This window comes from Euprymna scolopes, chromosome 20 (assembly GCF_053919585.1).
Source record: "Euprymna scolopes isolate OS-2025 chromosome 20, ASM5391958v1, whole genome shotgun sequence".
In the NCBI taxonomy this organism is placed as follows: Eukaryota; Metazoa; Mollusca; class Cephalopoda; order Sepiida; family Sepiolidae; genus Euprymna; species Euprymna scolopes.
Window position 1 is genome coordinate 15,520,615 of NC_136501.1, and position 15,039 is coordinate 15,535,653.

Here is a 15,039-nt window from a genome sequence, read left to right on the forward strand (position 1 = left end):
ATTAGTACCAATAAAACTATCAGAAAAATGTCCCGTGTTTACACGTATATTTCTTATCCATATATTTGACAAATATGCACTGAATGGGCGGCTCAACGTTGATAAATCAGATAAATGGATAAAAACTAAATAAGGTGAAACAAGTTCAACAGTATCAACTGTAACCGAATCAATCGACAAAACAGCTACTTTTCGATACTTCCAACTTTTAAAAAGTTGAAGAGTTTCACAATACATTGTGATGTCATAATATATCTCTTCACTTTTTTTTTTATTTACGTAGTTCGCCCCCCTCCCTCCTTCCACTACTTCTCTTATGAATCATTCTTTTTTTTTATTTAAAATAAAACATTTTTCCAAAAATAATTCATCTTCGAAAAAAAGGGTTCATGTCATGATCATAATGACCATAAAACTATATTATCAAATAAGGCTTACATTTCTCAATTTTTTTCATTTTTTTTTTTATCTATATATCTATAAATGTGAGAATGTGTGAGGACAATTCTCAACCTATATACTCAACAAATTTTTTCATCTACTGACTTGAAATTTGGTATATAGGGTATTCAGACACGTCGAAAACTTTTTAATCAGTTTTCATCCGGAATAAAGGCTACTAAGGGATCACAAGTGAAAAATTGGTACTGGAGGGGGGGGGGGGTCATCGGATTTTTATCTGTTAACTGCTTCACGAATGTGCATGCATGAATTGTTCAAATGACAGATTCCTTATGTTAAGAATAGTAGGTCTGAAAACACTTTTTAAAGATCCTGTCAAGTTGGCCTAATAGTTATCGTACTTGACTTACTGTCTTTAGGTTTTGGTTTCGATCTCAGCTGGAGTATTTTTTTTTTTTTACTTACAAGAAGTGAACTGTTTAGAAAAAAAAAAAAAAAACAATACTTGCATGCATACGTGTTAGTTTCTGCATGAATTAAAATATAATATTTATGCATATTTTATGACTGGGAAACGCTGGGCAGTCTGCTTGTATATAATAAAAAATATAAATTCTAAATTTTAATTTATTATGAAAAAGTTTTAAAGTTTAATATTTATTATTTCTGACTTAGTTGCAACAAAATAAGATATGTACCAAAAAATATGTAAAAGAAATGAAAAAGAAAAAAATTAAAAGAAAAAAAAGGGGAAAAACAAAAGAAATATATCATTAAGATTGTCTGATTGGTTGGTTGTTTTTGTTTTACGGCATATCAACCCTTTTTAGGTCATTTAATGCCGAATCCAGTGATTTTGAAGAAAAGGTTTTGATAGAATTTTTTTTTTTTTTTTTCAAGTCGATTTCTATTTAACCCATAGTTGGAACCCTAACAGGTACTACTACTCCGGGTCAGAGTGGACCTGGGAGCAATAGCAATTAAAGGTGGCTCCACACTCCCCAAAGTGCGCAAGCTGGGGCCTTACCATTGGATATAGTTTAAGGTCATATCCAGGACCATTGTCTGAGTGAGAAAAAAAAAGTTGAAAAGGAGGGAAAGACAAAGAAGAAATTTAAAAATAGATAAAGATTGAAAATAATTAAAAAAAAAAAAAAAAAAAAAAACGAGGTGAAAGATTTTTTTTAAATTCAATTATCACCCCAAGCAAGGCACAGTGCCACTTTGAGGTAGGGGGCTACTATCGGGGGACATACGTTGCAGGGATATTATGAAGGAGATGAGCAGCAAGATAAAAAAAATAAATAAAAAATAAGAAAGAGCAGAAAAAAGATGTCAATACACTTACCGGAATCCAATGATTGGAAAGTCTTTACATATATTACATTTGGCTTGGTGCTTGGCTGTCTCAGCCGCTGCTAACCGATGCAAAACAGGTAACCACACCATAGACTGGGGCTCAAGGCGCATCCAATCAACAAACTGGGTGGCTTGAATTTCTGGACGGCCACCAGCCTGAAATTAAAAAAATTAATAAAATGAAAGATCAGTAATATAAGAAAGGTTTGAATTACAATTCACAGAGGTACAAAAAAGTTCTCCAAAAACAAAAATATAACAAATAAATGTTATCAAAGCCAAGATAAGTTACTTTTCTACCTAACTGGATAGGTTTTTAGTGTTTTTATTTAATGTAAAATGTTTATTTGATCCAAAAAACAAGTAATATTGAGCGCTATCGAAGAACAAGAAAAAATGGCCAGGATGTCTTTGAAGTTTTGGGAAACTATTTATATCTAATCTATATATCTGTAAAAGTGAAAATGCGTGTGTGTGTGTGTGTAGATTTCCCTACCAAATAACTGTCAATTTTCAGTCTACAGACTCAAGATTTGACATAAGGGGTATTGAGATTTGGAAAACTCTTTTTAATCGGTTTTCAGCCAGAAATTTGGCTGTCAAGGGGTCAAAGTTCAACGATTTGACCATTGAAAACTCTACCAAACTCCTCTGTCAATTTTGGGTCTAAACACTTGAAATTTTAAATGTAGGTTACTTGGACATGGATCAAACTTTTTAATTTGATTTGAGCCCAAAAAAATAAATGTTAAGGGGTCAAAATTAGGGTCAAAGTGAAAAAGAAATTTGACCTCTGCGATCTCTATCAAATTACTAAGCCAATTTCTGGTCTAAAGATTTTAAATTTTACATAAAGAGTATTCAGAGATAAGATAATCGGTTTAATCGGTTTGGGTTGAAAATGTGAGCTGCCAAGGGGTCAAAGTTCAAAAGAGTTGACCTTTGTGGTGTCTAGCAAACTACTCAGCCAATTTTTTATATTATTAAGGTGGAAGCTTTGCCCGGGCATAAAATACGCTTAAATATATTTTAATTTGTCCAGATTTTGTGTATATTATTATTATTTCAAAAGTATAAAAAAAGGTTTTAGGTGCCATCAGCTAGAATCAAAACCGAAACTAGCATTCAAAGCTGGTGACGTTACCACTGTACTAATGTGATACGCATATGAACTGATCAAAAATCAAAACTTAAAAATAAACTAAGATGAATGTACAAAATGTATAACGATTTTTCAATTTTGACCATTTTTGACCCTTTAAAAATTATTTAAACCGGCTAAAGACCCATAAAAGAATGGTCCATAAAAAATTCAATCATTTGAGGCCCCTAGCACTGCTCTGCAACTTTTAGTTTCGGAGGAGATAGAGTTTGAAAATATAGAAACAGACACAGACAGACATATAGCCGTTTATATATTAGATTAAAAAGGTCTCTCCCCAAGTTAAGAACGTCTTTTTAAATAATAACATCATTATTTCAAAATCCATTCTTAACATGGAGAGGGGTGGGTTCTTATACAAATACTAACTTTTCGTTCAGTAATAGTTTATATTGAATTATATTAAAAATATTTAAGTTTCTCCATGATTCACATTATCTAGATGAAGATAATCAGAAGGGACACACTTTCTGCTTTATCAGCAGTATATCTGTCTGCATAGCAACACCCAGAAATTAAATGTAAGACCTAATCGTAACTTTAACCCTTTTTTTATTTTTTTCATCTATCAAATACATTTTTTTTTATTATCATTAGAAACAAAATGTATGTTGAATAAATTTCAAATCAAAGCCAAAATAATTGACAGCAAGATAAGAGTTACTTCCCTTTGATTTGCAATTCAAGTTTCTAATCTATTTGGTAAAAATGCTAAATGATTTAATGGGGGAAAAATAATGTTACCTACATATTTTTAAAACAATCGATCTGCAAATTTATGGAGAAACTTTGATGATAAAAAGTAATTATTTATTTATTAGGCTATTCTTAGTATTTATTATTTTAATCATTTCAATTTTATTGAAAAATTGAAATACTTTAATTATATGGAACAATAAATCGGGAATCAGAAAAATCGTAACTTTTTAAGGTATTGGAATCGGAATCAAGAAAAATTGAGTCTAGTTTCTGATACTAAAAGTGACTATTTAGTTTTATTTTTTTATTTTTTTGTTTAAAACTTAATTTCCCTTTGTTGGGACAAAGGATAAAAATGGTAAGTACTGTTAATATCAACTTCATATTGGCAGGACATATCTTAAAACATAGTGGATTGGTTGGTGATTTTTGTTTTACGGCATATCAACCCTTTTCAGGTTATTTAATGCCGAATCCAGGAATTTTGAAGAAAAATATTTTAATAGAATATATATTTTTTTTCAAGCCGGTTTCTATTTAGCCCATAGTTGGGACCCTAACAAGTACTACCAGTCCAGATCAGAGTGGACCTGGGAGCAATAGCAATTAAAAGGTGGTTCCACACTCCCTAAAGCCCGCAAGCTGGGGTCTCACCATCGGATATAGTTTAAGGTCATATCCAGGACCAGACACAGTGAAAGTCAATGTGATTATTCATAGTTTCACTATATTGGAACTTCCAGGTAAAAGGACACTGGAAAATTCATCAGGAATTTTTTTATGTGTTGTGATGTGTCCACCCTACAGATAATAATGAACTCTTCCACTTATTAAAAAGACTGAGAGAATATGTCTCTCAGCATTGGTGTACAGGTCATACTTACTTGGCAGTTGGACTGACGTATAACCACACTCTTTATTTGTTGCATTTATTTTTTTGTTCAATATATTTTGTTTCTATTAATTACTGAGTTATATTTCTTGCAGACATTTAAGATCACAGCACTAGAAACCATGAAAATTAAGGATCTCAAACCTTTATCACCATTAATCACATAAATTAATATATGAAAGTATAAATTTATGTGTAACCTTTAAGCATTTGCTTCAACAGTGCTCAATACGTGGGTAGAGCTAGGTAGTAAGTTATAAAATATATATGGCAATTAAGCTACACAGAATATTCTGCAATTCATCCTAGCGTGGATGAAACACGGAATATTCTGTGTAGCTTAATTGCCATATATATATATATATATATATATATATATATATGAATTAAAAAAATCAATACGAAACATATAAATGTTTATATCTTTTCTGTATTTATTTGCTATGTGTTGACAGGTAGGAATACAAAAAGTCTTTGAAAAAAAACAAAAAAAAAAACATTTCTTTCAAAAGCACATAATTTCGACCGATTCTTCGGTCTTCCTCAATGTGAATGATGGAAATGTGAGTTTAGGCATAGTATATATATATATGAACCACAATACAAAGAAATTTCCAAGACATATATATATATATATATAAATATATATATATATGAAATTGTATGTGTGTGTCTACATTTTACTACCAAACTACTGTCACTACACATAATCAATTTATGTCATAAAAATTCCAAAACTTAGGAATTAATAGGTATTATTAATCAATGCAAAAATGAGCACAAATTCAACGATATTCAATCATCAATTTGGCATGAAGCATCCATTTTAAGTCAACAGACGATAACTTTTGCCTGTTTTTAACGGGCTACAAAGTCTTGTATAACATAAGATGCTTATTCATGTTGACATGTATGCCACAACCATTTTAAATCCAATCACCAAAAATAACATGCGATGGAAAAGAAAAGTGTAACTTTACAAGTGTCGCTAAAGCAAAAAATTTGGACTTTAATCATTTTTAAAAATGAATTGTTTCATCCTGTCATCCTGTTGGATCAACCAATTTAAGAACCACCTGCTTTTTTCATTCTTTTTTAAATTTTTATGTAATGTTATTCCACATCTAATTGTTAAAATTTTAAACGAATAATAAAAAAAAAAAATGACATTCGTTTTATTTATTGAAAGAATATTTAACTGACAATAACAAAAATTTATAATTTGGGAAAATTTTCTTATCTCCATTTGTATAAAGTAACATGTATTTAAATGTTGCTATATTTGTATTTACCCTAAACTAATTAACCGATCATTATCAACTTTGGAATAAAGCTACTATGCATAAGGGTCCAAATGAGGGCTATATTTAGTTTAACTTAGTTTTATGCAAAGCGAGTAGAAAGGAAGTGGAAGCCTTTTGTGAAAATAAGGTACTAGTACGGTTAAATCAAGACATTAAAAATGAAAATATCATAAAAACATTATATTGTACATATCCGTTTTAGACTAAAGATCTCTGAAAAAAAATTTCATTTAATTTCATCGAGTAGGGTTTTTTTTTTACAGCAAAAAAACACGTTTTTATGACAGCACGTTGAAGGTAGCCATCTTTGAATTATCTGAACACGTCACAGGGAGATAACTCCGTTTAAAGCGCCGATACTCCCTTTCCATCTTTAATACTAGCTTTTCTTCCTAAAAATCGAACCTTTTGCTCGGTATCATAACAAATTGTTTTTTCACTGTAAAAAAAAAAAAAAAACACTTGATGAAATTAAGCGAAATTATTTTTGGAGAACTTCATTCCATAACAGAAATGTACAATATCACCTTTTTCGATATTTTCATTTTTTAATGTCTGGATTAAACTGTAGAAGTACCGAAACTCCAGATAAAAATCTGATTTTTGTAAAATTTCAATAGTAGGTATTAGACATCAATTAAAATTCAGCAAATTTCAGGGTTTTTTTTTTTTTTTTTTTACACAGGCATCACCACATTATCAAGGCCAAGAGGCCACTCAAGGATAAGGGTTAAAGAGTGTACAGTAGAAATTGGACAATATAGTAATCATTAGTTATGAAAATTCGTAAAATTTGATATCTTATATGGAACGGCTCATCAAGAACTTATTTACGTTAGACTTGAACACAACCATATTGTAGTCAGTCGGAAAGCAGGAAAATGGAAGACAATTCCACAGGCGTGCAGTTCTAAGAAAGAAGCTTTGTTCATGGAATCTACGTTTAGGTTTGGGCACAGATAAAGAGTGGGGGGAATTATTGATAGTGTATTCAGCTAGACGAGTGTTTCTTGTGAAAGTTTGGCAAGGGGGGACCATAGATTGAAGCTCAGTTGAACACTTTTCATGAAAATAACGATACATCAGAGGCAAACTCACAACATCTCTTCTGTGAGATAGAGGTTGAAGGAAAGAGAAAAGGACATCTACGAGGCTATGAAGTCTATTTTTAACTCTATCAAGGCAGGACAAGTCCTTTCTAGCAGCTCCTTCCCAGTTCTTTAGAATATTTTAAAGGGTATTAAGAAGGTATAATACAGGCACAACCTCCTATTTGAAAAATTCAAATATTTCAGATTAGGGGAGGGGAGCTTTGCCCGGTCATAAAATATGCTTAAATATGAGATTTTAATTTTAATCATATATATTATTATAGTCATGATTTTAAAAGTCAAAAAAAAAAAAAAAAAAAAAAAAGTATTTGGGTGCCATCAGCTAGAATCGAAACTGAAAGCAAAACTGTACCATTCAAAGCTGGTGACGTTACCACTGTACCAACGTGAGACGCATATGAACTAATTAAAAATTAAAATTAAAAATAAAGATAAATATACAAAATGTATAGAGATTTATTTTCAATTTTGACGCTTTTTTTGACTCCTTGAAAACTATTTTAACCAGCTAAAGACCCATAAAAGAACTGTCCATAAAAAAAAACAATCATTTGAGGCCCCTAGTGCCGTTCTGCGACTTTTAGTTTTGGAGGAGATAGAGTTTGAAAATATGGAGACAGACAGACAGACATATAGCCGTTTATATATTAGAATTTCATTAAATTTAATTCATAGTTTTTAGACACTAAATACACAATATTTCCTGAATTTCAATTCTCCTTTAATGCTTCACATTTTCTAGAATCAAAATCATGTAATCGGTTTTAATCTAAATAAGGATTCTAGACATAAGGTTCAATATAATTATATCTTGATTTTAATCTTCGTAAAGTGGAATGCAAGTTATGCAAAATTTCTGTCTGTTCAAGGAATTCATTTACCCTTAAATTTAAACCTTGAATTTTAGACAATTTTCAGAATTAAAATCATATAATGAATTTTAATCAAAATTAGAATTAGGATTCTAGATATAAGGTTTAATAATTTTTATCTATTGCGGACAATTATTCTCATGTTTTATTAGTTGTTTCACGACGTTTCGGCCGACCATCCCTCTGGCCGAAACGTCGTGAAAACAACTAATAAAAGATGAGGATAATTGTTTGCAATAAATAAAAATTATTGAATAAAACTCATCTCAATGAATTCCAATTAAATAACATATATAAGGTTTAGTAGTGTTATCTCTTGATTTTAATCTTTAAGAGAGCACTGAAGTGATACACAACTGTTTTTTTTTTTTTTTTTTTTTTTTTTTTACACGGTGGTCACCACTTATTAATAAAAATTAAAAAAAGACTGCCTATTTAAAAAAATTTTTTTTATTTTTATTTATTGTTATTTTTTTTAAAGACAATTTTACCATATAACCATTTTGCCATTTATAAATACAGTAGAACCCGGGATACGGTGGCCCTAGGATACGTTTTTTTCAGGTAACAATGTGAAACAATGTTTTTCCGGGCCCTGGTTACGGTATTTGCCCCGCCTTACAGTGTTATTTATGGTGTTATTTGATTATATACATGTGTATTATATACTGTATTGTACTTTGTTACTAATTTTAAATGCCGTATCCCGGGGTTCTACTGTATTCCGAACTTGAAAAAAAAAAAAAAAAAAGCTTCAATAATATTTTTGCTTTATAAATAATAGTGACTCATTCTATGCTGATGCAAAACCCGTCCCTACCCTAACCCTAACCACCTTCCACTTAATTGAGAAAATCGATTTTAAATTCTTGTTTTGCGAAAAATTCACACCTTCTGAAAACATTTGCCAATTCTTATTGGCAGTACAAGAAGAATTATTTGATCATTATCCAAAACGGCCGAGAAAAATGGAATTACTCTTGAAATTTGAATTGGCATTAAAGATAAGATCATTATGTTTATATTCTTTAATAAAGACGACATAGTATGCTTCCTATGGGAAATGCGTTGAACAAAACAACCAACATTTTTCTATTTTCCATTTATAGATATCAAGCTAAACAATAAAAACAGAGAAACACAGACATACATTAAGTTTCTCATAATTTCATGTGTGTATGTGTATTTCTCGTTTCAGTGTAACTTTGATAATTACACATTAAATTTTATTTTACAGTTAATCGAATATTTTTTTGTTGTGATGTCTTTTTTAAGGTTCTTGAGTAAAAGTTACTTCAATTTTTTTTTTTTTTTTTTTTTTTACATAGGAGTCACCACTTATCAAGGCTCAGAGGCCACTCGAGGATAAGGGTTAAAGAGTATACAGTAGTCAATGGGACATTAGCATAGTTATCGTTAGTAGTGTAAATTTGGTAAATTGGATTACTTAAGGGGAACGGTTCATCAAGAATTTGTTTATGTAAGACTTGAAGATGACCGTATTTTAGTCAGCAGGCAAACAGAAGAGAGTTCTACAGGCGTGCAGTTCTAAGAAAAAAGCTTTGTTCATGGAATCGATGTTAAGGTTTAGGCACAGATAAAGAGTGGGGAAAATTATTGATAGTGTTTTTAGCGAGACGAGTGTTTCTCATGAAATTTTGGTGAGGAGGGACGATAGATTGGAGTTCAGACGAGCTTTTGCCATGAAAATAACAAAGCAGAGACAGGCTTCCAACGTCTCTTCTGTGAGACTTGTCATCAGTGTTGTGGGCGGCGTAAGTTCTGGGTTCCTTAATAATCCCACGTCGTCAGTGTTGTGGTTTCATAAGTATTTTAAAGAACACAACTCATTTATTAGAAACTATATTGAATAAAAAAGTAAATATAACAAATAAAGTGTGTGGTTATACGTCAGTCCGACTGCATGATTTATGTATAACTGCCAAGAGATATATTCTCAGAGTCTTTATAGTCAGTGGAAGAGTTCATTATTATCTGTAGGGTGGACACATCACATTATTTAAATACATTTATGATTTAAATAAAGTACTAAAACATTTTAGAAATCTATTTAAAAAAAAAAAATGAAATTTAATCCATTACAATGCAAATCCTATAAAGAACACTATAACCTATATAGTCATATAAAGAATACTATAATCTATATAAAGTCATAAAGAATACTATAATCTATACAAAGTCATAAAGAACACTATAATCTATATAAAATTCTATAAAAAACACTATAATCTATATAAAATCCTATAAAAAACACTATAATCTATATAAAATTCTATAAAAAAACACTATAATCTATATAAAATCCTATAAAAAAACACTATAATCTATATAAAATCCTATAAAAAACACTATAATTTATATAAAATCCTATAAAAAACACTATAATCTATATAAAATCCTATAAAAAACACTATAATCTATATAAAATCCTATAAAAAACACTATAATCTATATAAAATCCTATAAAAAACACTATAATCTATATAAAATCCTATAAAAAACACTATAATCTATATAAAATCCTATAAAAAACACTATAATTTATATAAAATCCTACATAAAAAAATTGGTAACAAAGCAAATGGCATAGCTAAAAAAAAAATGAAAGTAAAAATATTTGCAGACAACATTGGGTTGATAAAGTTTATTATGCTTAATCAGTTATTGTTTAAGTACAGATGAGTAATTCTTGTGTGGTAAACGCAACACCTTACTATTTTTACTCGATATGAATTAGTTTGCATAGCAAAAGAAGTATATATTCACAAACACATGAACGACTCATAATAAAGATTTGTGTTTTATGCCATTTTTTTCTAACGAAACGAAAACTATTTTATTTAAATAAGTTAAATATATAATTGGAACGATACATAAACCTATGTACATGAATCAAGCACAGTTTGGAATTAAATGAATTTTAGACAGCAAGCATGTTGTTAAATCAAAAACGACCATTTCCAGAATGGGAGGAGTCTTACTTTTTATGGAAATCGCTTCAGACAAGGCATTTGCCAATGATAACTGTTAGATAGAATAGATTCCGACCCAAAAAACTATTCTTCCCCCTTTGTCAGAAACATCGTTCATGGAATGTGAGAATTAAAAGACAAAATAAGGGAAGTGATGGTAACGCTGCTGAAAGTGAACCCAAGATTAATTTTCTATTCTCTTTAAATTATAATGTGGGGTTGAGTTAGTAAAAAGCGCTTGGGACTCGAACCAGAAATAAATGTGTGTTCATGTTTTAACCGTTCTTCTCCCTGTACCTAAAACTAAACAAAAATTCCACCAATAAAGTTTCTTGCTGGAGAACAGTCTGTCTGTGGAACATAATAGTGTGGGGTTGTTTCCCAGTTGAATATAACATGGTCGTTTTTAAGTCCAGTGTAAACAAATTCTTATTAAGCCACTCTCTAAAGTAATCAAATTCTACCAATTTCCACCATTACTAATCATCACAGAGTTGTCTTATTAACCCTTATCCTCGAGTGGCCTTTGGTTTTGATGAATTGTAACCCGCTTGTTAAAAAACAAAACAAACAAACAAACAAAAAAAAATCACTGTATTTCTTAATTGGTTTTTTCATCTGATTCACAGCTAAAGGGAAGTAACTCGGGTTTTACCAAAAAGTCTAATTTGTGCGTGTCGTAAAAGGACAATTTTACCAAACAAACTGAAAGATGTCAACAAGTTGGAAAAATGCTTTTATATATATATATATATATATATATATATATATATTTTTTTTAAGTTTATTAGTACATTCTGCTATATCTGCAGCTTCATTGGATACTACATAAAAACTTTTTCACCGCTAATTTCCATTGAATGCAAGGAGAGCTGCTTTCTCAAGCAGTATCCCTGAACCTTGGAATAGATTTCCAAGTAAAGTAATAAATGAAACAACAATTTAAAGTGAATTTAGACAAATGCTGGACTACTGTGTCCTTTTCTTTCTAAATTTTTACCATCTTTTCCCAACATTGCTTTGTTTTTTGCCAAATAAATTGAATTGAATTTGCTTGTTCGATTTGAGAAATAAATCTGAGCCAAAATCTTCAAAATGATATCTGTGTATTTATGATTTTAAATCTTAACTGTGATCATCATCCTTTTATTGTTTATTATCTCTGATTTATTCTGATGTTTGCCTTCCAAGCAAGGAACCCACATGTGGATGTGAGAGTACGTTTCTCTGTTGCATTCAAATTGGCAAGTTGGCAGGTCAATTATAAAAAATGATGGCAGATAAAGTCACATACCTTTTCGAAACAACTGCGGACGCTCGGTTCAATGTTGCTACCCCCAAAAGATGCAATTTCTCCCAGCTGACGAGGGATTTGTATGCAGTCGTGGATTAGGAGTCCAAGTTTCCGTTGGTCAGCAAAGCCGTTTGCATCAGCAATCAGACGGAATAAATCTTTTTTTGAAGAGAAAAAAAAATGTTTTTATAAATACAAATAAACATAGATAATAGAAAAGCGATTCAATTGAATAAAAATTTTGGTAAATGTATAGTTCATACCCCTCCTCTTTCCTTCAACAAGTTAACCTGATAATATATTTCTATGATTTTCATATTATTTGGATTCTTTGGACTACTGTTCTCATCTTTAGTGTTATTTTCGCAACGTTTCCGTTGATGAGACCATTGACCTTCTTCAGGCCCATCTTGTCAAACTCCAGAATGTTTCTGTCGAAACCGGGAATTTGGACAAAATTTCGAACAGAAGTAGAAAGTAGCATGCTCTCGTTCTGTCAGCCATGACTAGATAAAGGTCCTAAGTTATTCACAACTATATTTTTCGATCAACCATACTCCGAGAATTGAACCGTTAACCTTCAGGAGAATATTACTTTTACAAGGGATTTTTTTTCCATGTACTCTAACCACTGTACTACGGGTCCTTGCAAACAGTTCTAGTATGAATTTTGGGAGCCTTAAACCTATTTTATTTCTAATTGTAAATATCACTATTTATTAATATTATTATTGTTTAGTTATTACTGTATATATTATCTATTATTTATAATTAACAGTATATATTATATATTATTTATAATTAACAGTATATATTATATATTATTTATAATTAACAGTTCCTATACAGTGTTAAATTCTACACTACATTGTGAAAATGACACTCAAGATGAGAACAGGATTCCGAAGAATCCAAATAATATGAATAATTCTCATCTAAAAAATTTAGAAACGTTCAGTCATTTTCTTGTAATTTGAACCAATTAATCGGAGCACAGGATGGAGCAGGTGCTAGTGTGATTGCAGCATTTAGGTGTGGAATGGAATAAGTTCAGGAAACTTCCATCATTCCTAACCAGCAAAGCATTACCACTGTCAACACCAAGGGAAAAGTCTATCAGGTATGCGCATGCAGTGTGATGATGTACAGAAGTGAAACCTGGTCAGTGAGAGTTGAGGACATGCGTTGCATGAAGAGAAATAGTATGAGAATGATAAGGGATTTGTAATGAGATTCTTAAAGACAGGCTTAGATCTGATGACCTTGTAAGAAATTTTAAATCTGGATAGTATAAGATGTTTGCAGAACAGGAAACTTTGATAGTATAGTTACATTGAAAGAAAGAATGAGGGTTCTTGGGTTAGTAGATATAGGACAGTTAAGGCAGCAGGTTCAGTGCACAGGGAAAGGCCAAGAAAATCATGAAAGGAAGTGATATAGGAGGACTTGAATAAAAACCTAGCCAGAGATAGGTTAGTTTCGCTGGAAAATTCCTAAAGCCATCCAACACATGCCAGCATGCACAATTAACTGATAATGATTATGATGAAACCATCAAGGTGGCCATTAATGAGAGAAAAGAAAGCACATAAATTTATAATGAATTTTCTTTTTCAAACAAACATTTTTGTATTACAATTCTGAATTTTTTGAGATGAAATATAAATGTTTGTATTATTTTTGTTTTCAAAAGAAGTTTAATTTTCTTATTTGAATCTAATGAAAATGACAAGTTTAAATCTGGTGACCCCAGAAGATTAAATTTGAACAGTACAGGGAGATGTGTGCAAAACGGGAGATTGTGTTAGTATGGTCACGTTGAAAAAAAAAAATGGTTATCTGTTTTTCTCAATGGTTGCTGGTCCAGAAGCAGATGATCATTCATCATATTTGGTCTAATGACGGTTTTACATACTGGCATGTGTTGGACAGCTTTTATAAATTCATTTCCAAACTAACCTATCTCTGGCCAGGTTTTCTCTCAAATCTATCCTTACCACCTCCTATATTTTCCTTAGCCTTTCCCTGACAACTGACTGCTACCTAAACTTATGTAGCTGGTGTGTGTGTGTGTATATATATATATATATATATATATATATATATATATATATATATATATAATATATGAATAAAAATAAAATAAAAATACCAGCGATGGTTGACGTTATGTTGTTTGGAAAAAAAGAAAAACCGAATGAATTTATGAAATGATCAACGTTTCGCCCCTATTGCAGACGACATCTTGAGGATATTAGAAGGAAAAATGCAAAAAAAAAAAAAAAAAAAAAAAAAAGAAAAAAAAAGAGAAAATGATCATAGACCATACGAAAATGAAAAGGAAACAGTGTTAGAATGATACACACACCTAGTTTCCTTCCCGATATGGGTAGGATTCTAACACAGTTTCCTTTTCATTTTCATATGGTCTATGATCGTTTTCTTGTTTTTTTTTTTTTGCATTTTTCCTTTTAATATCCTCAAGATGTCCTCTGCAATAGGGACGAAACGTTGATCATTTCATAAATTCATTCAGTTTTTCTTTTTTCAAAACAATATATATATATATATATATATATATATATATATATATATATATATGTATATCGATCGAGTTACACAGCATTGTCCAGTCGATATCTAACAAAGTATTCTATATCTACTAACCCAAACATTTGCATTCATTCTTTCAATGTGACCAAACCAAGAAAGTCTCCTGTTCTGCACAAATCTCTCAATAATGTCCAAATTTAATCTTCCTCTAGAAACAACTATATATTATATTAATAAATTTTGTAAGAAAGAAATGAAAACGTTGGAATTGTAAAATAATTATACATTTTTTTTTTCTACTTACAACGATATTTGTCTTCGAGATGTGCTTTTGTTAACAAAATCACGCCAATTTTGAAAGACAAAATACGCATTTTTCCGGTTCGTGCTCTGAAAA

General features: G+C 30.6%; 1 protein-coding gene across 7 annotated transcripts in view; it reads right to left on the bottom strand.

The window, feature by feature from the left end:
• Positions 1-15,039, bottom strand: part of LOC145241334 (dystrophin-like) — a 1,936,823-nt gene that overhangs the window by 109,423 nt on the left and 1,812,361 nt on the right. For all 7 annotated transcript variants that reach the window (XM_080104172.1, XM_080104173.1, XM_080104174.1 and 4 more), the window contains 3 exons: positions 14,947-15,032; positions 12,090-12,247; positions 1,751-1,917 (listed from right to left, as the gene is read on the bottom strand). In XM_080104172.1, coding sequence (XP_079960298.1) covers positions 1,751-1,917; positions 12,090-12,247; positions 14,947-15,032 — 411 coding nt within the window. The remainder of the gene's footprint in view (positions 1-1,750; positions 1,918-12,089; positions 12,248-14,946; positions 15,033-15,039) is intronic.